We start from the raw sequence: 26,394 nt of genomic DNA, 5'->3' as shown, positions 1-26,394 counted from the left end.
GAAGTCACAGAATTTATGAGTAGGGTTTATGAGATCAAGGGTTATGAGTAGGCTGATTAAACTCTCTGACCCCACAAAGCACTGGCCAGCTGTACCCAGGAGTCAGCTAAGGTCACAGTGGGCCAGCGGAGAGTGGATGGATGAGGAAAAGTCCTTCCTCCTTACAGAAGAATGCCTAGGACACAGCTCAGGGGATGCCATCTTTGAAGACAAGGATCTGTGGGCCCCTGATTAAACCCACATGTGACATTGGTGATGAATTAACACTGTTGAGACAAATGCTGGAGAGGCTGTGGAGGAAAGGGACCTCTCCTACACTGCTGGTGGGAATGCAGTTTGGTGCAGCCACTGTGGAAAACAGTATGGAGATTCCTCAAAAGACTAGGAATAGACTTACTATATGACCCAGGAATCCCACTCCTGGGCATATATCCAGAAGGAACCCTACTTCAAAATGACACCTACACCCCAATATTCATAGCAGCACTATTTACAATAGCCAAGTCATGGAAATAGCCTAAATGTCCATCAACAGATGACTGGATAAAGAAGATGTGGTATATTTATACAATGGAATACTACTCAGCCATAAAAACTGACAACATAACACCATTTGCAGCAACATGGATGTTCCTAGAGAATGTCATTCTAAGTGAAGTAAGCCAGAAAGAGAAAGAAAAATACCATATGAGATTGCTCGTATGAGGAATCTAAAAAAAAAAAAAAAAACAAACATAAATACAAAACAGAAACAGACTCATAGACATAGAATACAAACTTGTGGTTGCCAGGGGGGTAGGAGGGTGGGAAGGGACAGACTGGGATTTCAAAATGTAGAATAGATAAACAAGATTATACTGTATAGCACAGGGAAATATATACAGGATCTTGTGGTGGCTCAAAGCAAAAGAGAATATGACAATGAATATATGTATGTTCATGTATAACTGAAAAATTGTGCTCTACACTGGAATTTGACACATCATTGTAAAATGACTATAACTCAATAAAAAATGTTAAAAAAAATTAACACTGTTGAGTGAGGGGGGAAATCCAGTAAGAAATTTAAAGAAACATACTGATGAGTGATGAGTGAAACAATATCTCCATGTAGACTTAACGCCCAACATCATTCAGATTTTTGGCTCCTCTTGGCTCACATTTTTGCAGAATCTGGGGTTTATAGACTCTCAGGAAGAGTTGACTGCCCTGTAAGTCTGACAACCAATTTCTCAATAGCTTCTTATTCCCCATAACTTACAAGGAGAAACTAGCTTTAAATTAATATCCATTAAAGCCTAGATGGGAGAAAAAAAGTTATCCGAAGGCAGCCGTGGGGGCAGGTGGAGAACCCAGAGCTTTGTTCATCGTGGAAGCAGAGATTTCTGTTTGTGGACCTGGTGGGACCTCAGTCTCTCGTCTTGATTATGGAAGAGTTGATGCACCGACGTCCCTAGAAAAGCCTCAAGCCTTTTTTGCTTCAAACAGATTGCTCCATTTATTTTCCCACTTGGTGTTTTTCATCGTATTATGAAAAAAAAAAAATCCCAATCTTAAAAGTAAAATCCCAAAACATGTTTTCCTAAGGGCGACCATGCCCTCTTGTGCTGGTAGCTTCATCCTAGGTCATTATCCCCTTCCTCAATCCCAGCGTGGCTTCCATTTCTCCACTCCACTTGGCTTCTAGACTTTCTTCTCCATTGTACCCACACTGTCTTTCTTTTTTCTTAAATTTTTTTTTTGTTGAAGTATGGTCAATTCACAATATTGTGTCAATTTCTGGTGAACAGCATAGTGCCATTTGTATACGTTATATCGTCTTTCCTGTTCTAGCCATCCATTCACTCATCTATCCATTGTCTAACGTATGCTAGGTTCAGGAGGGCTCATAGATGAATAAAATGCTGTTCCAGTTTCAAGGATTTCCATTTGGTGAGCTTTTCTATCTTTCTGAATCTTCTCCAATGTCTCTGATGTTAATTGAAATTCTCTGCTCTTCTCTGTGTATTTTCCTTTGACAAGCGCCTCCATCTTACTTCCTCTCCCGCCCTACTTCATCCTACTACATAATTTTTTGTTTAGCTGGTTTACTGGAAAGAGTCCCAGAGTAGGAATTGAGACGTACTACTTCTGACAAAATAGACACTTCACTCATCCGCTTCTCCCAATTGCCTCACTTATTAGAAGACTTGGACTAACTCAGTGATTCTCAGTCTTGTCCACACGTTGGAATTACTTGGGGGCTTAAAAAAAAAATGCTGATAGTAGGTCCTTGCCCTAGAGAGTCTGATGTAATTGGTTTGGGGTCTTGGAGCTTTAAAAGCCCTCTTGATGGTTCTAACATGCAGGCAAGGTTGGGAACCATTGGACTAAATCTTACCCTATTCCCTTATCTTTCAAAACAAGGAAGTGTGTTACGGGAGGATCAGATGGATTTTGGAGTTTGATAGGCCAGGTTCAAGTTCCAGCCAGCTATGACGCCCTGGGGAAAATTAATTCACCTTTCCAAGCCTTAATCCCATTAGGAAATTAATGGGAATTACTAAGGCCTACCTTGCCAAATATAAAGATTAAACAAGATCGTGGCGCACGCTAGGCATTCAAGCAAAGGTAACTTTTATTATTCTTTCCCCCTAAAATGGTTCCGACCTCTCACTTCCTTATTCCTGTCAATGGTGCCATTATTATCCCAGTTCTTAGGCTCAACAATACTTGTTGAATGAGTAATAGAATGAGTAATAAGAAGAGGACAAGTTTGACTTTCATTCACTCATGTTAAGTTTCTCAAGTCTTCAAAGTTTGATTCCTTGGGAACTGGCTTAGAACAAGGAATCTCGGTCCCACCCACCCAGAATTTCGGAATCAGAATCTGCATTTGAACCAGATTCCCCCGGAGATTTTCGTGCACTTTAATGTTTGGGGAGTGCTGCTCTCAAACATTCCTGTTTTTGAGACTTAGTGAAAAGGGATGGACTCAAGCTCCTGGAGTGGTGACAGCTTACAGATTCCAATGTCTGGGTTGGAGACGCCATGGTGAGCCCAAGTGAGTCCTGACTGCCTCCCAGCTGGCGGCATGGAGCACACTGTCACATGCTGGGCCACACCAGTCCAAGGAAAAGTCTCTTCATCCCGTTCGACTCCATCAAGCCACTCCGCCAGGTCCCACCGTCTGCCTGGGGCTAACTGCCTCACAGTGAATCACATCACATTGTGGGCCCACGCCAGTTGCCATAACAGATTATCCCAGGTCACGAGAGGGGGATGCTTGCACGTAAGGGGCAGACCTCCTCCTGCTCCTATGGTCCAGCCAGAGGCCTGTGCATCCTGCTTACTCACAGGACTGATACGCACTGCACTGCAGGAGCAGCCTCTGCTCCCAGGGTCTTGGGGATCTTTCTAAGCATCTTACTTGGTGGCCTCCGTCCTTGGCTCTCCATCTTGGGTTCCTGGGTCTTTTTACACTTAGGGCCCCTGCAATGAGTTTCCCTCATCCCACTCTAATACACAACTCCTTTGGCCAAAAGGCAAAAAACCCTGCGTGGGATTGTACTTTTGGCCGCCTCCATTACAACAGTAGGCATGTTAAAGACCCTTTTCACACCACACCTGTCACCCTCCTCCCCCGGGGCAGAGATGAATAAGTGTCCCCCAGTAAGAGTCACTGTCTGTGGGAGGTGACACTTAGGGCTGTGGCTGCCACCACTGGCACGCATCTCCCAGAGTGCGTCTCTTTTCTCTCCCAGTGTGGATCGTTGTTTGTAACTACACGGTGTGTGTGTTTGCGTCACTGAGTTTGCCTGCTGGACCGCATGGTTTCTGAGGGCAGAGTCAGGGCTGGTCTTGTTCCTCCTGTGACTCCCGTTCTGGGCTCAGGGACTGGCTCACAGAGACCCCCTAAAGCTGTTGCTGAGTATAAAGATGAAGGAATGGGTGGGTGACTCTGTGACCCTGGGACCTCAAAGGGCTAAGGCGAGTTCTTGTACTGAGATGGATGTGTGTGCGCGCGCGTCTGGTGGGGCAAGGGGATGGGGTAGATTTTCCCCAGAGTCCTCAGAGCAGGGCACAGTGTTAGCCTGGGGCACAGAGCTCAAGGGGCAGTGCCCCCGCCATCTGGACACACACACACATGCTCCTGCTGCAGCTCAATCAGCCTGAGGCACCAGGTGCCCAGCGCTCCAGCTTGCAGGTCAACATCTGTGATTAGTGACTTTCCCCAGGTGTGTGGGCTGGCCAGGTCTTGGGGCACCTGAGTCATCATGAAGGTGGCCAAGCAGAAAGGAAGCTGTGTCTTCAGGGCTTCACTGGTGGAGATCAATGTGGATGGTACAGGACAGCCCCAACCCCAGCTGCCGAATTCTAGCTCAGTGCAAACGCAGGAAGCCCTGGCTCTGCAGAGGCTGGATGTGAGGTAGGGCTGGCTCCTCCTCCCTTTACATCTCAGGTCATACCTAGGCTGTCAGCTCACAATGCCTTGGCCAGGTCCCTGCCCTCCTGCTGTCCTGGGACTCGGCGTCTCCTCTCAGGCTGTAAGCTGCACTCTACGGCATCCCCCCTGCCTCACCACTCCACTTAGCCACCGTCTGTTCACCCCGATTTCCCGTCCTCCTGTGTGTCGAGGTAGGTCCTCAGGGCTCCGTGAAGTACAGCATACCACTGCAGCAACAAGACATGAGAGGCCACTAGCTTCAGGGTCAAGGCTGTGTATGATCACGCGTCATGCTGTGGGCAGAATAGTACTTTTTCCTCAGCCCAGAAAGGATCTGTCAAATCACTGGCCTACAAGGGAGCCCATCGTGGCAGTCTTCCAGGGAGGGACAGAATGCCTGTCAAGTTCAACGGAGAACTGTCAGATTTTGAAGCTCTTAAATGCTATGAGATGATGATGTTCAATGAAGTGCTGACCTGTGAGCAGGCACAACGTGGGGCTGCGAGAGTCTGGGTAATAGCAGTGGTGTCTGGAGCAGGCAGAGGGGTATATACTGAAGATGTGGGCCTCATAAGGCCTTTGACATTGGAGTAGCATTTAGTGAAGGCAGCAAAAGAGGGAACAGCCTTTCAGGAAGAAACTTGAGTGTCAGCCGAGAGAAGCGTGGCGTGTTGGTGGGCTGCGAACAGACTTCACGATTGACTGGAGGGAGTGTGCTCTGAGTTACAGCCCATGAACCAGCCCAACTTGGGTCCACAGGGAAAGCAATGGTCCTTCATGTTTGCATAAGGCACCCACACTGACAAGCACTCTGACATTGGCTTCCTTGCGATGCAATATACTAACCAGGCGTTGGGTCCCCACCAAAGGACGCAGCATCAAAGTATAGGTAAGAAAAATAGTACATTATAAAAGAAAAGATGGAACCACGAACCTCCATGACCATATAAAAGAGCGAAATTTTGCTCTAAGCCCTAAGTCTGGGCAATATTAATTAGAAAGTATGGGGCTCCCTCGTGTAAAGTGTACATTCAAGTAATAACTATAAACTGTCAGCAAGCGTTAAACACAGTTTTATTTGCCTTCTTAAAATCTGAGAGGTGCAAGCAAGATTTGCCTGCTTTGTATTTCCCAGGCATGTATTTCTGTGCTTCTCTGTAATGATAGGGGGTTTCAAAAATTTTCTACTGGTCAAAAACCTCCTTAAATGCTTGAGATCTGTAGCTGGTAAAAATGTTTCTCTCCCTGAGAAGGAGTTTCAGAAATTGCAAATTGGCTCTGCTTTTAGTTGTCACCTCCTTGTCTCCCCATCCAGTTAGCATCCAAAGCTCTGCCTGCTTTCAGATCAAATAAAGGTTATCAGCATAGAAGAAGCAATAGCTGTTACTTTAAGAAAGTCAGAAAAACACCTGCCAAGTTACTAGGATTTTTTTTTCTTAAGTTCTTTATAATTTGGAGGTTCTCTGGAAACCAGGGTGTTGGAACAGTCTCTCTGAGGCTCTGCCAGTGGGAACTCTCCAGCTTGGAGGTTTCCTGTGGAACCACTAACAAAGAAGGCAGGTTTCTTGCCAAACAAGCTGATGTTTGAGAGGGATGGAGGTGTTGGAAAATGACACGTGGGCGTTATGAAGGCAGCACTGAAGCCTGAAGGAAAGATGGGGTCTGCTTGATCATTGACTAGCTTTGCAGAATGTCAACAACCAGACAAAGAAACAGATGCCACTTGAAAGTGATCGGACATCAGGGGCAACTGAAGTTCTGTGGACAGAACAGTGTGAAGATGAGAGCAGCACTGAGGGAGATTACCTGGGAGTGGATCCCCGGGAAGTGCAGCTCAAGTTCACGGTGACTGCAGAAGGTCAGTGCAAAGGGGCAAAGGCTGCAAATGTGAGATCATTTGGTAGGGAAAAAAACGAGATAGGCATGGGGTGAAAATGGGTGAATCAAAAACGGCACCAAATGTCAGTGAGGGAGTGGAGCAACCGGAACTCGCACATGCTGCAAGGGGAGATGCAGCCCAGCTGCCTTAGAAAACGTCCTGGCAGCATCTGTGAGGGCTGATATCTACATACCGGAAGCCCAGCAAGTCCTTCCTAGGACATGCGCACAAGAAATGCATACACATGGTCACACCGAAAGACAAGCATCACAGAGTTCAGTTTAGCACTGCTCATAACAACCAAAACTGGGAAACAGCCCAACTGCCCACCAACAGTAGTGGATCAATAACGATTTGTTTGCACCACGGGGCAGACTGGTGGCCAGGATGACGGAGCAGACGGAGCCGGCGCTCACCTCCTCTCACAGGCACACCGAGGTCACAACTGGCCGCAGAACACCCATCGATAAGAAAGACTGGAAACGACCAGAAAAGATCCCCTACAGCTAAAAACGCAAAGGCGAAACCACAGTGAGACCAGGAGGAGGGATGAACTCGAGACATAATCAGGTCCCACACCCCCCAGGGCAGCAACTCACAAACTGGGGAACAATTACACTGAAAAGGCTCTTCCACGGGAGCGAGAGTTCTGAGCCCCATGTCAGGCTCCCCAGCTCGGGGGTCTGACACCAGGGAGAGGGGCCCCCAGAATATTGGGCTTTGAAGGCCAGTGGGGCTTGATTACAGGAGCGCCACGGGACTGGGGGAAATAAAGACTTTACCCTTAAGAAATTCTCATGCTCACCAGGGCCAAGGGCAAAAATGGTAATTTCGTAGAAGCCTGAGCAAGACCTACCTGTTAGTCTTGGGGGTCTCCTGAGGAGGCAAGGGGCAGCTGTGGCTCGTCCTGGGGACACAGGCATGGTGGCAGACTTTGGGGGTGTTCATCTGAATGAACTCTTCTCCCGGGAGGCTGACATCTTGCTTGGACGTTAGCACAGAGACTTGGCCCCGCCCAACAGCCTTCTGTGCTGTGATGCCCCAGGCCAAACAGCTAACTACTGAGGACAGATCCCCACCCATCAGCAGACAGACTGTATAAAGAATGTGTGAAGCCATAGTTGCCTCTAGCCATGCTCCTAGACAGGGCCCTGCCCACCAGAGGGTCAAGACCACCCACCAGTGGGCAAGCACCAGCCCCTCCAACCAGGAAGCCTGCACAAGCCTCTAGACCAGCCTCCTCCACCAGGGGGCAGAAATCAGAAACTAGAAAACAATCTCACAAACACAGGCCAGAATCTACCCTGGGACCAGCTGGCCGCAGGCCCCTGTGTGATGAGATGGGAGTGCACTCCTGGGATGCATAGGGTGTCTCCTACAGAGGGCCACTCCTCCAAGGTCAAGAAACATAACTCACCTGCCACAAACATAAAAATACAAACAGAAATTTAAACAAAATGAGGTGGCAGAGGAATACCTTCCAGACAAAGGAACAAGATAAAACCCCAGAAGAATATCTATGTGTTATGGAGATTGGCAATCTACCCGGAAAGAGTTCAGGGCTGTATTTGTAAGGATGATCAAAGATTCTGGGAGGAGAATGGGTAAACAGAGCGAGGAGATAGAATTTGTCAGCAAAGAGATAGGAAAAAAAAAAAAAAAAAAGAACAACCAAAGATGACAAATACAACAACTGAAATGAAAACTGCACTAAATGAGGCAGAATAAATCAGTGAGCTGGAAGACAGAGTAGTGGAGATCACTGTCACAGAACAAAAAAAGAAAAAAAGAATGAAAAGAAATGAAGACAGTTTAAGAGACCTCTGGGACAATATAAAACTCACTAAAATTCACATTATAGGAGTCCCAGAAGGAGTAGAAAGAGAGACAGGGCCCAAGAAAATATTTGGAGAGATAATAGCTGAAAACTTTCCTAACCTGGGGAAGGAAACAGTCACCCAAGACCAGGAAGCACAGAGTCCCACACAAGATCCAACATAGTAATCAAACTGACAAAAATTAAAGATAAGGAGAAAATGTTAAAATCAGCAAGGGAAAAGCAACAAATAACATACAAAGGAGCTCCCATAAGGTTATCAGCTGATTTTTCAGCTGAAACTCTGCAGGCCAGAAGGGAGTGGCACGATATACTTAAAGTGATGAAAGGGAAAAATCTACAACCAAGAGTACTCTTTCCAGCAAGGCGCTCATTCAGATCTGACGGAGAAATCAAAAGTTTTACAGACAAACAGAAGCTGAAAGAATTCAGCACCACCAAACCAGCTTTACAACAGGTGCTAAAGGAACTTCTCTAGGTAGAAAAGAAAAGGCTGCAACTAGAAACAAGAAAATTACAAAAGGGAAAACTCACTGGCAAAGGCAAACACACAGTAAAAGGAGGAAATTATTCTTGCACAAACTAGTGCGAAGTTACGGTAAAAGACATTAGCAGTGAAATCATCTATACCCCAAATGAGCCGTTAAAAGATACACAAAACAAGTGTAAAATGTGATATCAGAACCAGTAATCACGAGAGGAGGGGAGTACAAATGCAGGTACTTAAAATGCATTTGAAAATAACAGATCGGCAACTTGAAGCAATCATGCATATATACAGAATGTTGTATCAAAACCTTATGGCAACCGCAAACCAAAAACCTGTAATAGACACACACACACAAAAGAAAAAGGGATCCAAACATAACACTAAAGAGAGTCATCAGATCACAAGAGAACAAAAGAAGAAAAGGAAGACCTTCTATTCGCACAGCAGGGGAATGAACGACATACAGCTCCGTGCAGTGCTATGAATGCATCACAATGTGCAGCAAAAGCAGCTAGATGGAGAGAAGCCAGGGCGTCAGTCACCACTGGGGGCACCTCTGGGATGCTGATATGCTGTGTCCTGACCTGGCTGCTGGCTACCTGGGTGTGTTCGTTTGTGAAAAATCATCAAGCTGTGTGTATCCTTATAACACGTGCACTTTAATGTCTATTCCACTTCAGTGAAGGTTTCTGAGATGACAGCGTAAAGCAAAGGCAAATGAGAGCCCACGTTGTGACACTGGGCTTGAGATGTCTGGACAGGCAGGTGGAAATGCCCAGGATGCAGCTGGAGATGGAAGACTCTGGTCTGGGCAAGAATCCAGGCCTGGAGACCTTGCATTTGGGGACTGTTTACTCAGAAGGGACAGGGAAGGTGAGGGCATGGGTCTGTCTGACGGGACAGCAGGGGAGCAGTTAGAACCAGCATTAGGTCCCATTAGAGGGAAGGAGGATGAGGAGTGAGCCAAGAGGTTTATCAGAAGCTTATTCGGCACTTTTCTCCACTACAACCCTCTGCTTTGCTCTGCAAGCCATGATTTCTATCTTTTGGGACGTATATTTTGATAGAGTGGAGGGCAAATATTCCTTCCTCCCCTCATGAGGCATCATCTTCTCTTTAAAAGCTGCAGGAGCAGAGGGCTGGTGAGGTGAACTGTCCAGGTTGCTGAGTGAGCACCAGCCCAGCCGTCCACCTCCAAGGCACGCGATGCCTGTGTCATGGCCACTCCCAGCAGCAGGGGGCATCTAGGCACCTGGCAGGCCCCACGGAAGGGCCCTGAAGGTCGGCCCGAGGCGGCAGCAGGCAGTGCACCGCCTGGCTCTCCTCCTTGGAATACGAGGGCCTCTCGAGTTATCTCGAGGAGGAGCGTGCTGGAATCCGCGCGCACACAGAGCGGTGACACGGGCTTGTTGTCCCACCGCCTCGTGTGGGCTGCGGGGCTGGTGCTTTTCCTATAAGCAGGTTAGGTCAGAAGGGCAGATGCCATCGCAAACACCTGTGTGATGCTGGGGGCCGGGCGACATGTCAATAACAGAGCCAGTACATTTCCTCTAATGGAAAATACCAGGAAAATACCCTAGGACGGCCTGACACACCTGCGTGGAACACCAAGGCAACTGCTGAAATGCAGGAGAAATGCACCTAGCAAGATATCACACTTACACACCCGCCAAAACCCCCACCGGGAGCTCTTAACCATCACACAGGAATGGCAGGATGGCCAGAGTAGCTGGTCGGGGCAAGTGGAAGATGCCCTCCATTGAAGCTCCTCTCCTCTGTAGTGGAGTGCGACCCAGCCCTCCATCCTTAGCTCATTGCTCTCAGTGGGATGTTAGAAGGGTGTGTCAGTTCCCCCGAGCAGAGCTGCCCCGGACAAACGGTCCTCATTTCTACCCTGGTACTTTTGCTATGCTGTTCCTTCTAGGGAGATGTTCTTGGGAGTCAGACGGATTGAAATCCCGGCTCTGGATGGAAGATGGTGGCGGTGGTGAGCAGGGTGGCGGGTGCCTTGGGCGCAGTCCTGCAGGGCACGGCTGGCAGGTACGAGCAACTCAAGGGTGAGTGGAACCGTAAAAGCCCCAATCTTAGCAAGTGCGGGGAAGAGCTGGGCCATCTCAAGCTGGTTCTGTGGGAGCTCAACTTCCTGCCAACCACAGGGACCAAACTGGCCAAACCGCAGCTCATTCTGGCCCATGACATACTGGACATGGGGGCCCACTGGAGCATCCAATGCAAAGACATCCCCTCCCTCGAGTGGTACATGGCCCAGCTCAAATGCTACTACTTCGATTACAAGGAGCAGCTCCCCGAGTGGGCCTACATGCACCAGCTCTTGGGCTTAAACCTCCACTTCCTGCTGTCCCAGAACCGAGTGGCTGAGTTCCACACAGAGTTGGAGCACCTGCCCGCCAAGGACATCCAGACCAACGTATACATCCAGCATCCGGTGTCCCTGGCGCAATACCTGATGGAGGGCAGCTACAACAGGGTGCTCCTGGCCGAAGGCAACATCCCTGCCGAGAGCTATACCCTCTTCATCGACATCCTGCTTGGCCCTCTCAGGAACGAGATCGCTGGGAGCATGGAGAAGGCCTATGAAAAAACCCTCTTCACTGAGGCCACCCGGATCCTCACTTCAACACACCCAAGAAGATGATGGACTACACCAAGAAGCGAGGGGGGGTCCTGGGCATCAACAACCACTGCAGCTTTGCCAGCCAGCAGCAAAAGCCGGAAGATACCACCACCCCCTCCTCGGAGCCGGCCAGGCAGGTGGTTGAGCACGCCTGGCAGCTGGAGGTGGCCGTCTGAGCCCACCAGGCCCTGGGGTGGTGCAGGGCTTGCATTACTTAAAGCAAACACAGTACAGGGTTTCCTCCAATTAAGGTGGATTGACTTGAAAAAAAAAAAAAGAGAAATCCTGGTTCTGGGGCATCTGAGCATGATAATATGAAGATGTGGGGCAAGTCCTGCGCACTCTCCTCAGCTTCCTCTTCCTTAAGGTGGGGATGGCCTGCTCAGTGGTATCGCTGGGAGAGTATCAGGCAGCCCCTGGCAGAGAGACAACACAGAGTGCATGTCCTCCCTCGTACTTCCATTCACCTCCGCCTGGAATGTCCTCACAGTCAACGTGACCTTGTTTTCCAAACACTGCTAGTGTGTTTCACTAATTAGATCGCGTGTCTGCCTCCCCTGACTCTGGCCCTGCTCCGAGGCTCGGGAGCCCACGGTGGGCCCAGGTTAGCAGAGGGCTCGGATGTTTCTCTGGAAAGGAACACAGTGTCTCCAGAACCTCTAAGTGACTTCCTCGGGGACGTGTGTCTTCTGTAATTTCTCAAATGCCTTTGAGAAGCTAGTGGCTGCCTGCATGTTTGAACTTGATAGCTCATTTAAAAAAAGTTTTATGGGTTTGCAGGTACAAACTACTATATAAAAATAGATAAACAACAAGGTCTTACTGTACAGCACAGGGAGTTATATTTAATATCTTATAATAGTCTATAATGAAAAAGAATATGAAAAGGAATATATATGTGTATAACTGAATCACAATGCAGTACATCAGAAATTAACACAACGTTGTAAACCGACTGTACTTCAGTAAAAAAATAAGGCTAAAAAATTAAAATCACAAGAAAAAACAAACAAAAATAAAATCATACGTTTAGAAATGCTTCTGGGTGCTGGAGACCTTGTTTCTTGACCTGGTGCTGGTTATGTGAGTGTGTTCATTTATTGGAAACTCACTGATGAAGTGTTCACTTGTGCTTTCTTCACTCTTCTGGAAATATATTTAAGAAAGTTTTTTTTAACATTTAATTTTTTAAATTGAAGTATAGTCAGTTTACACTGTTGTGTCAATTTCTGGTGCACAGCATAATGTTTCAGTCATACACGCATGTACATATATTCGTTTTCATATTCTGTTTCCTTATAGGTTACTACAAGATCCTAAATATAGTTTCTTGTACTGTACAGCAGAAACTTGTTGTTTATCTATCTATATATAGTTCGTATCTGCAAATCCCGAATTCCCAATTTATCCTTCCACACACTCCCCACCCTTTTCCCTCCGGTAACCATAAGTTGGTTTTCTATGTCTGTGAGACTGTTTCTGTTTTGTAAATAAGTTCACATGTCATTTTTTTTCTTAGATTCCACATGTAAGTGATATCATATGGTATTTTTCTTTCTTTTTCTGGCTTACTTCACTTAGTATGATGATCTCCAGGTCCACTCATGTTGCTGCAAATGACATTACTTTATTCTTTTTTATGGCTGAGTAGTATTCTTACATACATATACCACAGCTTCTTTATTCAGTCATCTGTTGATGGACATTTATGTTGTTTCCATATCTTGGCTATTGTAAATAGTGCTGCTATGAATATTGGGGTACCTGTATCTTTTCTAGTTTGAGTTTCCTCCAGATATATGCCCAAGAGTGGGATTGTTGGATCATATGGTAAGTCTATTTTTAATTTTTAAAGGAATCTTCACACTTTTTTCCATAATGGCTGGAAATATGTTAAAGGTGGATTTGTCACAAGTATCTGAGGCCTGCCACTTGACCTCACAGTAGGCATTCAAGACTGTGATGAAGTGACTGCTGGCTCAGCATGAGGGCACTGAGTCTGAAGCCTTGGATCTGTCTAAAGGGATCTCTGGAGAGGTCAATTTTAAGGTTACCCCTGGTTGGCAAGGGGACCCCATCAGCCTGTTACAAGCCAGATCAAAACTGTTAAGACTTGAGGCATGCACAAAACACAATGAGAGTTTGAGGAAGCAAACTTAACTTTGCCTTGAGAGTCGGAGAACTCCTCACAAAAGAAGTTAGTGACATTTGAACTGGGCATTGAAGACTAAATAGGGGCGTTTCTGGTGGGAAGAAGAGGATGACAAGAATAGTACAAATAAAGACAGAATAAAATTAAGGTGTGTTGGGTCTGAGGCTCATAAAATATCCTAATGTGGAAAAGCTTAGTGAATGTGAGTGTGTGAGTGTGTGTTTGTGTGTGTGTGTGTGTGTGTGTGTGTGTGTGTGCTTGGTGAGACGCAGTGCTAAAGAAGTAAACAGCAGCTGGATCATGAAGCACTTTGTCAAGTTCAGGAGTTTGGAATTTATCCTTCCGGCAGGTGGACTCCCTGAAGGATGCTAAGCAGGAAGGCCCGCCCCCACCCCCACCCCTTCTCTCCATCACCAGCTTCAGCATCACCTCTACCTCCTCCATCACCATCAGCTCTGTCACCTGTACCATAACCAGCACCTCCACTACTAGAGGACCTAGTGCAGTGATCGCCTGCACAGAATGAACTGCCATGTCGCTAATTAAAGCACAATTAATTAGGGAACATCACTTAACTGACACCTATTTTTTACTACCTAGCATGGCCTGGGGAAGAAAGCTGAGTGAGTGTGGAGCTTGGAGCTGAGCTCCTTGGTGGGATGGAGGCTCCGTTTGCTAACCTGCACTCTTCTGTTCACCATTGGTATCATGAACTGTCCTTCGCGTGAAATTAAAGGTGCAGACCAAAACTGATTGAGGAGATAGAAAGGGTTCTGAGTATAGGGATGAAAGATAGCCAAGACGGAACTTAGATTTGTTTATAATTTGTTAATATTAAAATTAAAAAATGTTTTTTGCAGTTCGAGGTTTCTGGTTTCCTAGCAGTGCAAATCACTGCCTATGGTAGAATTATAATGGCCAGGAGCTGATCAAGGAGTATTTACCTTTATTATCTCATTTAACTGTTACAAGACTTACAATAGCAGGTTCATATTTTTCCTTTTTTAGGATGGGAAACTTGAGCTCAGGGCATTAGAAAAATTCCCTAGGGCCTCAAAACTGGCAAGAGGGGAGGTATTGCTCAGTGGTAGAGCGTGTGCTTAGCATGCACGGGATTCTGGGTTCAATCCCCAGTACCTCCATTAACAAAAAATATATATTAAAAAAAACTGATAAGAGCTTTTTTTTTAAGCAGCTGTATAGTAAACTAAAGTGCACTAAATCATGTGATCTGATGTCATTTTGAGAATCAGTGAGGTGGGGGACAAGCCTGAGATTGGGAGACAGGATTCTGAGTGAAGAGGCTGCAATGGAGGAGGAGAGCAAGGAGGAAGACGTGCATGGTTTTTGGAGAGGTTCTGGCGCCCTCTGGTGACAGCCTGAAGTGCTCAGTGTGCTGGAGTTCAATGATCGTGTATGTACACAGGGTATGTGCACATATACATGCAAAAGGGCACAAAGTGGGCAGTGGAGATGGCGAAGGAAAGAAAGAAAGTACAGGAAGAGCCATTTTGGTCCTACGTACTTGTCAGCCTCTGCCTTTCATCTTGCTACAGACAACTTGGCTCTCTCCCTTAAGCCAAGGATGAGCAGTGGTTCTCAAACTTTGGTGTGCACAGGACTCAACGGAGAGTCCGGGACTGCAACATCTGGGCTTCAGCTCGACAATTTCTGATTATTAGCTCTGAAGGGGTCCCTGCAATCTGCATGTTAAACCACATCCAGGTGATGCTGACGCAGGTGGCTCTTGAACCACACTTCCAAAAACCACACCGTTATTTAGCTTTAAGAAAATACTTCAGTAGAAAACCAAAAATGCACATCCTAAGCCAGTTACCAAAAGGATCCAGAGGAATTCACAGGTTACTGTCTTATTTCTGCTCTGACCTGGTTAAAAATAAAAGATACAGCTCTACAAAATACACAAACCACAACCATGCTGGCAGCTTAATTCTCAAAGAAAAAAGTCAAAACATTTTAAGAGCATTCAAGTTAATAAATCTCTTAAAAGAATACATCCAAAACTTGAGTTTCTTGGAAGTGTGCTTCTAGAGATTTTAATGTGTGGCCACAAATAAAAGCCTCCTCTGATAAAGGAAGGGTAAGAGATTCATTAAAGCACGCCAGCACTGAAGTCTTTGGGAAGCCTACAGTAAGGAGAAATGTTTAACTTTATCTTCATGGACCTAGAACATGTTGGATCATGTGACCTTCTTTTTCCTTTGTTTCAATTACATGTTTATTAAAGTTCATAATAGACCAGCTTGGGAAATACTACCCTAGAGTAATAGGAATATAAATTAAAGATTTTGGAAAAAACTACTTAAAGTGGGAAAGGGTAGTCTTCAGTAAATGGTGCTGGGACAACCAGATATTCACATGTGAAAGACTGAAACCCTACCTCACACCGTATACCATAATTGACTCAAAATGGGCCAGCAACCTAAATATAAAAGCTATAACTGTGAAGCTCTTAGAAGAAGTTTTCACGGCTTTGGCTTAGGCAGTGATTTCTTAGATAAGACACCCAAAGCACAAGCAACAAAAGAGAAAAAAATAGATAAATCGGACTTCATCAAAATTAAAAATTTTGGGGTTTCAAAGGACACTGTCAAGAAAGTGAAAAGACAGCTCCTAGAGTGGTAGAAAATATTTGCAAGTCGTGTATCTCATAAGGGGCTTGTATTCAAAATATGCAAAGAACTCTTACAACTCAATAATAAAAAGGCAACCTAATTTTAAGAATGGGCCAAAGATATGAATAGATATATCTCCAAAGAAGGTAATGCCAATGGCCAATAAGGACATGAAAAAATGTTCAACATCATTAATCATCAAGACGATGCAAATCAAAACCACAGTGGGACACCACCTGACGCTCAGCAGGACAGCTACAGTCAAAGACAGATAATATAACCATTGACAAGCCAGTGGAGAAAAATAGGAATTTTCATACATTCTTGCTGGTGAACATGTAAAATGGTGCAGCCATTTTGGAAACTAGTCTGACAGCCCCTCAGAAGGTTAAACAAATAGTTACCATCGTCCATAGTGATTCCACTCCTCTGTATATAGCAACGTGAAATTACATCACACAAAAACTTGCACATGAAAGGTCCTAGCAACGTTACTCACAACAGCCCAAAAGTGGAGACAATTCAAATATTCATTGTCTAGTGAACAGATAAACAAAAAGTGGTAGAACTACACACTGGAGTATTACTCAGCCATAAAAGGAAGGAAGTACTGACCCCTGCCACAGCATGACGAGCCTGGAAAACATGATGCTAAGTACAAGAAGCCAGTCACAAGGGATTGTACATAAGGTCTACGGTTCCAGATACACGAAATGTCCAGAATCGGCAAATCCACAGAGACGGAGAGCAGATTAGTGCTGACCTAAAGCTGGAGGGGATGGGGGAGAGTGGGGAGTGACTGCCAGTGAGTACGGAGTTTCTTTCTGGGGTGATGAAAATGTTCTATAATTGATGGGGGTGATGTTTGCACAATTCTGTCAATATTGTCTATTTTAAATGGTAAGTTGGATGGTATGTGAATTATATCTCAATAAAGGTGTTATAATAAGTCCTATAAGTTCTTTTCACCATGGAGGCAGTGCAAAGTGCTTGAAAATTATGTATGAAAAAGAATCTATGTTTTAAAATTGTTTCTCGTCTATCTTGCCCACCTTTAGTAAGAGCTGCCCTGAGCTGAAATGATAATAAGGACACAAAATTAAAAAAAATTACTATTTTGGGAGGAGGATTAGGTTTATTTATTTATTTATTTATTTATTTATTTACTTATTTATTTATTTTAATGGAGGTACTGGGGATTGAACCCAGGACCTTGTGCATGCTAAGCATGTGCTCTACCCTCCCCCCAGGACATAAAGTTTTAAAAAATATGTCCCTGGAGGAAAAAGAGTGGACAAACATTCTACTTGGACTCAATCTACTAATGTGCCCAATAACTTTTAAGGCAGCTTAGCTGAGAGCATTAACAGTATCTTACTTGACTGTTTCCAGAATTTTAAACACGTGCGATCCTCACAGCAGCCTCCGAGGAAGGCGGGGCCAGGATGATCATCTCCATTTTGCTGGCGAGAAAACAGCTTCAAGGACAGGAAATCTCTTGCTCAGGGTCACGACTGGAGAGAAACGGAACTTGGATGGAGGTCTTTGGACGCCACGTCCGGTGCTCCGTTTCCACCACTGCAGTTTCTGCAGGTGCATGACTCTCCCTCCCCGCGGGGTCCAGGCTGCCCTGGGTGCAGTGGCTCTGAGCCTCCTTTGTTTAACTCCCTTGGCCAGAGTCCCTAGTCCAGACTGATTACTCTTATCATGTCTCTGGTCTATCTTGTCCGCCTTTAATGAAGTAACATTCTCAAATTATCACTGTCCTCAAGTTCCATCCTTGCTCAAGAGTCTCCAAGGGCAACCATGGGAGTTTGGGTGTGAATTCTATGAGATATACGAGCCGGGTATCTGTGAATATATCTCTTAACATATTAGATTCCTGGGCATTTGATCTGGAAAGATGATCAACCCTGTAGGATTCATGAGCTTTATCTGAGATTTTAAGCAAAGTGCCCGTCTTACGGACACATCTATCTCACCTCATCTATCATCCTGACATCGCATCAGATCTGAGGTGCTTTGCTTGGCTGGCCAGGCCTTCAGAAACCTCTTCCCCTTCCAAAAGCTGTTCAGAGCACACACAAGGGCCTGCATCACACGGTTTGGCACCGGGTTATTTTCCAATGAGTTTCCTGGTCTTAGTCATCTCTCACCTTCTGAATCGCTGTCAGAGTGTGGTCTTGGATCATAGAATAAAGGTCAGAAAAACCTGGAGCTCTATCTTAATAATCCAGATCTACTGAATCACAATCCCCTGAGGTGGGACTGGTAGAAATAGCCTACATTTTTTCAGAAGCACTGCTCCCTACATTCTACCCTGACCCCTGACAATATATACCATAGCTGGGACCCGTTGGACTAAATTCTAAGCTTCTTGAAGCCAGGAGGGGTTGCAGTGTCTTTTCTCCTACCATGTCACTTGGTTTAGATTTAGGTGCCTATCAGGAGCTTGTATGACTGAAAAGAAAGTTCTGGGCTGAGTTTACTAGTTCTCAAACTCCACCTGCACCAGAATCACCTGGAGGGCTTGCTGAATAAGAGATTGCTGGTCCCCAGCCCCAGCAGTTCTGGCCCGGGGCCTGGGAATTTGTGTTTCCAGCAAGTTTCTGGGTGATGCGGATGTGATGCTGGGGACCACACCCTCTCTCCATAAAGGTCTGGCCTGAAGACCAGCAGCATCAGCACCACTTGGGAACCTGTAAATTGCAGCATCTCAGGCCCAGCCCCGGACCTACTGACACAGAACAGGCATTTTAACAAGATTCTCAGGAGATCTGAGTGCACGTTAAATGCAGCAAGCAACACAGCTTATTTCGTTTGATCTTCCCAACATTCCTATGATGTTGTTCCCATTGTTACTCCCATTTCACAGATGAGAAGACAAGGCGGCCAGCAGAGATCTCTTGATGCAAAGTCACGGGGCCACACAGCCAGCAGCAGGGCTCGGCTGGAATGGGCTCCGTGGTCACCCCGCCCTCGCCCTTAGCACTCAGCACTGTTGCCCTCTCTCCATGAAAGCCCCTCTGGCACGGCGTTTCATCCATCAGACAACCGTCCTAGGAGTCCAAACACTGACTGACTGACTGAAGCAGCCAGGGTCCCCTGTACCCAGCGATGTGCTTGGGCCCAGGAGTATTGTGTCTTTGTGATTATGAGGTCCCTGGCCTCGGGATTTGCCACTGCCTTGGGGAAGTAAGACCCACCCAGGTGAAATAAATGATACCAGACAATATAAAATTAAGTGTTAAATTATATGCTCAACATCACATTTTGTGTTACAACTACAATTCCTTAAAGAATATAGAAGCTACTGAGAAATTCATATACATTGAAGTTCATTAGGGGAGGAATGCACAAACCATTTATATTTTCCTTAAATTATACCAAACTGTATTTTGACCCTTTCTGCCCAGTGTCAGCAGTAGCTATGGCCCCCACCATGGCCTCTGAGCCATCAGGGTGACTGCTGTGAAGGAGGCCACGGGGCCACCTGGAGGTCTGCTGCTCTTGGCAGGAGGCGGCCACCTGTTCAGGCCCAGGCTGGACCTTACAGGCCCCAGGATTTGCAGTCACCCAATGACCTGCGTGCTGCCACCACATGTGGCCTCTTGTGCCACTGTGTCCTGGGCCTCTGTATGAACCCTGCTCTTCCCCCACCCGCCCCGCCCTGGGCCCCCTGTCCCCACCCACTCCGTCCCTCAGGCGCCCTGGAGGACCAGCCTTCTCAAGCCACTGGGGACGCTTCTGTAAATGCAAATTCCTGGGCCCCCCTCATCTTGAATCTCTGAAGATGGGGACCCAGAATCTGCATTTTGAACCCACACCGCCTTACTTAGTGCACACCTTCTGAAATTAACGGCGGAAGTCAGAGTCCATCTGTCAGTGAATATATATCACTTAACTCCGCCAGGGTCCGGAGATGGGGGTAGCGAGAGATGCCCGGCCTGGCCCTCACAGAGCTTCCGGGGGGAGGGGAAGGCAGTTTGCCATACAAGTTGCGGGCTGGCTCATGGCACAGGGAGCCAGTCCTGGCGGTGCTTTCCGCTCACAGGTGTGGCGTTTGGGTGAAATCCTGCCACACACCTATTCAGCAGACCATGGGGATGTGAAGGGTAGGGAGAGGGCCAGCCGCTCTTTCCCGTTTCTACAGTGGAAGGTTTCGCTGGTTGACTATGAGTGGGTCTCCTGGGTCTTGTCTTTGCTCCAGCTGGGAGACCCGTGCACATTTTGGTCACTGGGCATCTACCTGGTTTTCTTGGTCCCTGTGCCGTGAAGCCCAGGTGTCCAGGGCCTTCAGAGTGACAGATGCCACCTCGCTCTGTGTTCCCCTCTTCCCTAAGTTCTCGCCCTTTTCCCTGCGAGGTCCCTTTGTGGAATGTCACGTTGCTGTCTCACTCTGTCATGGGTGAGGCAGGAATTTGGAAAGCAAGAAGGGGAACTCTGACGCTGTTGCCACGGGAGGGAGCTCCAGTCTCCCGCAGAAGCTCAGCGCAGAACCGGCTACGCAATTCACAGGGTCTGGTGCAAAATGTACACGTGGGTCCACTTAATGGAAAAGTACTCAGAATTTTGAGATGGTGGCAGAAGAGCATTAAACTAAGTTGGAGGCCCATGTGACTGCATGGGTCCCATGCCCAGGAGGCTGACCTCGGCCCAGGAAACAGGATAGATGGTACATCATTTTAACTTGCAAATAACTTACCTGTCAGAGGATGGGGTGGTCTACGGAGGAGAGGAAAAAAGGTAGAATTGAGGGAAGAGGAAAACAGAGGAGGAAATGCCCTATTTTCCTGGACACAGCTTAGAGGATTCACTTCAGTATATGTGCGTCTGTCACCTTCTGACTGCACCTCGGGAAGATGGTGGGGCTCTGGGATGAGTGGATCCCCTTCCGTATCCACAAGGTGCTCGTAGTCCATGACTGTTGAGAGCCAGGGTCTCAGGAAAATGGGAAGCTTGTGGCCCAGGAACGGTGATGGGCACTCTGGCCCCAGCCGCAGGCACCCTGCCCTGCCCTCCAGATCCTCACCACAGTCTTGCCCTCTGCTCTCTGTCTGCTCCATGGCAGAGTAGCCACAAACTAGGCACCAATGTCTCTTGGGGAGTTGAAAACACAAAAACAGCCATCAGAGGAACAGAGCAGGTCTTTAATGGGGCCAGGAGCACAGCTAAAATGTGTCCAGGTCCAGAGGTGCAGATTGGACCCCAGAGATGGGACAACTACCTCCTGACAAAATAACGCTGCCTTGGTTCCCCCCACCTGGTAACTGTTTAGAGAATCCTCTCCCTGCAGGCTCCCTCACACCTGTCTTCAAAGGCACTGGCCCACCGCCCAGGGCTGGCGGCACTGAGATCCCGCCACACCTGCTACAGCAGGGGTCTAACCTTGGCTGTATGTCAGCCTCCCCTGGGAGCTTTGAAAACTGCTCCTGCCTGGGCCCACCCTCGAGGTTCTGATGGCGCTGGTCTGGGCTGTGGGCTGGCCGCCAGTATTTTTAACTGCTCTGCTACCATGGTAACTAGACTTATCATAGCCGTCGTTTTGAAATGTATAGAAACATCAAATCACTATGTGATGTATCAGGAACTAACAGTGTTGTAGGTCAATTACACTTCAAAAACAACCAACCAACAAACACTTGTAGAAAAAGAGATCAGATATTTGGTTGGCGGAGGCAGGGGTGGGAGGATGGTGGATGAAGGCAGTCAAAAGGTCTAAACTCCCAGGTGTAAGATAAATGAGTACTAGGAATGTAATGTACAACATGGTAAATGTCCTGAACACAGCTCTACATTATACATGAAGGTTGTTAAGAGAGCAAATCCTGAGTTCTCATCACAAGGAAAAAAAATATATTTTTCTATTTCTTTAATGTTGTGTCTATATGAGATGATAGATATCGACTAAACTGATTGTGATAAGGAAAAAAAATGCTCTGCTGCCTGATTTGACCCCCTTTCACCCCCATGACACTCCTCGTTGCGTCTACTCAGGCCACACTCCAGATGACAGTCACTTTCCGACATGCTGGTGGGACCTCCTGATTCTGAAGGACCCATCAAGCAGCAAGATGTGGGCAAAGGAGTGAGAACCACCCCCTGCCCCACCCGTCCCATCTCTGGCCCTGCCATGGAGGGTGGAGCCTCAGCTCAGTACCGAAACCCACGTGTCATTTGCGCCCGTCCAGTTTAGAGCCACCTGGCCACCTGCACTTGCTCTCTGTTTCTCCCTGTTTGGCTTTTCTCCATCTTCTTTATCTCTTATCGCAGATGTCTACTGGGGTCAGGGCTTCCCGCCTGTAGGTCTTGATGGAGTTTCTTGTCCCGCCCACCTGCCTGTCCACCTACAACAGCAGTGGCCGCTGTCACTGCCTCCCCACCACCCCCACTCTGTCCCCACCCCCGTGCCGCCTTCCACCCCATCCCGTACCTGCTCAGATAGCACACCCGCAGCTTCTCATTTCTAGCCACACTTCTGAGTGGGACCAGCGCTGCCTGTGTCCGCAGAGCCAGGGAGATGGGCTCCGGGCTGAGAGCAGCGTGGGCGGCGGTGCGGCTGACCATCCCACTGCTTCACTCCTCCTTTCCAGGGCCAAGGTGGCCCGTTCAGCAGGCTTCCGGGGCCAATGCAAAACCTTGCTTTTCTGCACAGCCTCGTAGGCTGATGTTTCCTGCTAGTGGTTTCCTTTTTTTTTTTTTTTTTTTTTTTTTTTAAATCTAGTCTCCCTTGTGGCATAGGACTGAGACTCAACAACACCGAAAAAGAGGCAAACTTCACTTTCAGGGGTTCTCTGTGCCTCCTGTCTCCTGCCTCCAGGCACTCAGGGCTTCTCACTGCACCCAAGTCAGGCCCACTGCCCCCTTTTCAAAATCCCCCTTGGGACTGAGGGTGGCGGGGGCCTAAAGTCTGCAGGAGTGACTCTGGTGGGAGACAGAAAATCAGGGCCCAGGAAACAGACACCATAGTTGTTATCAACCTGGGCTGCACCTTGGAACCACACCAGGAGCTTTAAGAAATAAAGGCGTGTTCCCAGGCCCACTGCTGACTTCATTGGTCTGGGAGGGGCCTGGGCATCAGAATCAGGTGATTCTAATGTAGCCAGGATTAAGGGCTACTAAGCAATGGTCCCTAAGTCTGGACCTTGATCCAGCAACATCTGTATTATCCAAGTTTGTTAGAAATGCAGATTCTTGGCTCCACCCCAGTCTACTAAATCAAAATCTTGGGAGTTAAGATCCAGGGATCTGGGTTTTAATAAGCACTACAGATGTTTCTTACATGCACATGAGTTTGCAAACCAGCGTATAACAACATGCAAACAGGAGAGAAGGGAGCATCCTGTTTTTTGTTCTTAAATGAAGTATAGTTGACTTACCGTATTGTGTTAGTTTCTGGTGTACAGCATAGTGATTTAGTTATACATACAAGTGTAGATTCTTTTTTCATATCTTTTTCATTATAGGTTATTATAAAATATTGAATATAGTTTCCTGTGCTCTACAGTAGGACCTTATTGGCTATCTATCTGTTTTATATATAGAGTTAGTATCTGCAAACCTTAATTTATCCCTCCCTCATTTCCCCTCTGGTAAGTTTAAGTTTGTTTTCTATGTCTATGAATCTGTTTCTGTTTTGTAAATTTAAGTATTTAAGTTCACTTGTGGTATATATGTGTGTGTGTGTGTGTGTATGTATATGTATATACGTATATATGTGTATATGTACACACACACACACACAGAGGAATACTACTCAGCCATGAAAAAGAATGAAATAATGCCATTTGAAGCAACATGGATGGACCTAGAGATTATATTAAGTAAGTCAGACAGAAAGACAAATGTCATATGATATCACTTATATGAATCTAGAAGATAGCATTCTGTTTCTAAGTCTATACCAGTGGCTGTCAAAGTGTGGTCCCTGGACCAAGAGTATCAGCATCACCTGGGAATTTGGTAGAAATGCAAATTTTCAGGCCCTGCCCTAGACATGCCAAATCAGAAGCTCTGGGGATGGGGCCCAGCAGTGGATCTGCTTAGCAAAAAGCTTCCTTGGTGATTCTGACGCACACTTGAGTTTGAGAGCCACTAGTCCCTCATCCACCTGCCTCATCTGAGACGATCATCTGATTTGGGTCCAAACTGCACATGCTCTGTAAGAAAAGGATGGCAACCAAGGACACTTGTGTTACTACCCATAGAATGATGACAGGCTTAGGGTTGGATGGTGTGTCTGTTCTGAAGAGTTTGTTCCCTAATCACTGTTCAGGGAATATACATTGGGAGGAGGCTGCAGGCAGGATGTTTTGGAAGCTATATTCTGTCAGCAGACTTCTCTGAGCAGCTGTGGGTCTGTTATGTACATCTGGTTACATATGTGAAACAGATCTCAGGTCCCGGCAGGACGAGTGAAGGGCTCTCTCTGTGGGAGGACAGACTGGGGACAAGGGAGTGCTTCAGTTAATCAGTTATTTCTCAAGGCTACTGTGTGCCCATCAGTGGGCTAGTTCTATGAAGGAAAGAGACAAAAACAATATATATGTAGACGTACGTACACAAGTGAGTATATATGTATGTGTGTATATATGTATGCGTGTATGTACATATGAATGAACCAAGCTTGTGGTGAATGGCCCTCCTGGGAACTGTTTATACACTGGAGGGGAATTTCTGGGCCACAAGGGGTGTAAATACTCACCATGACTAAATTCTGAGGACCTGCCCTCCAGATGGTGGCAGTGGTCAACTTCCCACCAGTATCGGGTGAGAAGTCCAAGCTTGCTTTACAAGTACTTGGAAAGAACGTGTTTTCTCTATTTGAGAATACATATTTGGGGGGGTGTTGAGTGGGAGGGTTTAGAATCCTACACGTATATAAGAGCTCACTTACTCTCTTGTTCATATCTGTGAAATCTCTGCCTACTTTATCGTTCTCTTGATAGATCATTGTCTGAGGTTTCGGCAGAATCCTAGCTACAATTATTAGTTTCTTCCTGCTGGGTGTATTTTGAGGCTGATTGTTTAGCACATAAGTGTTGATGATTGTTGTGTGTGTTTGTCCTGCTGTTCCTTTCACGTCTTTCTTTGTCCTTTCCCCTTTTTGCCTTCAATTTCACTTTTCAAGGCACTATGGTTGATAGCCTCACTTTCTTTAGGTCCTGATTTGTTCAGTATGTCTTACGTCATCCTTTCACATTCAAAGATTTATATCCTTCTGTTTTAGATGTGTTTATTGTAAACAGAAAATTGTTAAGTCTTTAAAAAAAAAAGTACCACCTGAGTGTCTCTGTCTTCCAGTGGTAAATTTAACAGTTAACATTTTTTTGGTCAATTACTGTCATATTATGACTAATTTCTATCTTCTGTCTATTGTTTCTGCTTACTATCTTTTTTGGAGTGGGCACTTCCTATAATATTTTTCTCCTTTTCTGCTTTCCATTGGAAAGAGAGTTTTCTTCTGGTTCAAAGATTATAATTCTAATTTTGTTCTCATGGTGGTTGCCCTTTTCAGGCATGTGGATTCCTCCCTGTGGACTTCGTAAACTTACCAATTTTGGTACAAGCTGAGCACTCTAGTAGGCTCTCCTGCCTCTTCTCCCACCCCCACCCCTGCCATCATTTGATATTCCAGCTCTCGGTGTATTTCTTCAATTTTTTCCTGTTGGTCCTGATAAACAGTAAACATATTTGACTGCCCTGCACTTCTTGTGTCCTTTGCAGCGTTTCCTGGATTCATTTTTCCCCGTATTTAGACGCTGCCACTCAGAGTGCTTTCAGTGTAGGTTTCTGTGGGTAAACCTTCTGCCTGAGAACACTTCAGTTGTTCTCTCACATGCCTTGTGTGTGAGGAATGGCATTGCTGGGTTGAACATTTTGGCCCTCGTCTCGGAGTCTCCGGTTAGGAAGCCTACGTTTGTTCTCTGCTTTTCTCACCACAGTGACTTGTCTGTGGTGTGCCGGTAAGCTGGCCGTCTGGGAAAACAAAGCTCCGACTTGTGGTCTGCTGATTTCTGTGGTGTAAATTCTCCTAGTGTGGCCGATTAGATTTCAGGCTCTCCAGGTGATGTCACTAAATGTGGCAGCGGAGGGATGTGCTCAGTGTCAGAAGCTGCCTGGAGCTGGCTCCCCACAGCCACTAATTGAGGGGCTGGAGTGGACTCCCTGCTGTGGTGGGTGTTGCACATTTTCATAAATCAAATGCTCCTATCCCATCTATCTCCACCTTGCTTGGGATGCTGGGCCGACTCAACACGCTTTATAGGTGAGGATACTGAGATACTTAACACTGAAGGGATTTGTTAGTGGCCAGTTATCAGAATGCCAGGCATGGGGA

The 26,394-nt window shown here is 46.6% G+C and overlaps 1 protein-coding gene and 1 pseudogene across 3 annotated transcripts in view; one reads left to right on the top strand and one right to left on the bottom strand.

Annotated features, from left to right (window-relative positions):
* The window catches only part of SLC14A1 (solute carrier family 14 member 1 (Kidd blood group)), a 49,360-nt gene extending 26,708 nt beyond the window's left edge, over positions 1-22,652 (bottom strand). Inside the window, exon 1 of one of the 3 annotated variants that reach the window (XM_074355182.1) lies at positions 22,489-22,652. In XM_074355182.1, the coding sequence (XP_074211283.1) occupies positions 22,489-22,622 (134 nt within the window). In that variant the 5' untranslated portion in view covers positions 22,623-22,652. The remainder of the gene's footprint in view (positions 1-22,488) is intronic. The other 2 variants (XM_074355183.1, XM_074355184.1) reach the window with 2 other exon arrangements.
* On the top strand, positions 10,458-11,832 carry LOC105074013 (26S proteasome non-ATPase regulatory subunit 8 pseudogene; annotated as a pseudogene).
* Positions 22,653-26,394: the final 3,742 nt, after the last annotated feature.

Source organism: Camelus bactrianus, chromosome 30, assembly GCF_048773025.1.
Source record: "Camelus bactrianus isolate YW-2024 breed Bactrian camel chromosome 30, ASM4877302v1, whole genome shotgun sequence".
In the NCBI taxonomy this organism is placed as follows: Eukaryota; Metazoa; Chordata; class Mammalia; order Artiodactyla; family Camelidae; genus Camelus; species Camelus bactrianus.
Note: the sequence above shows the minus strand (reverse complement) of the source record. Positions and strands in the feature narration are given on the sequence as shown.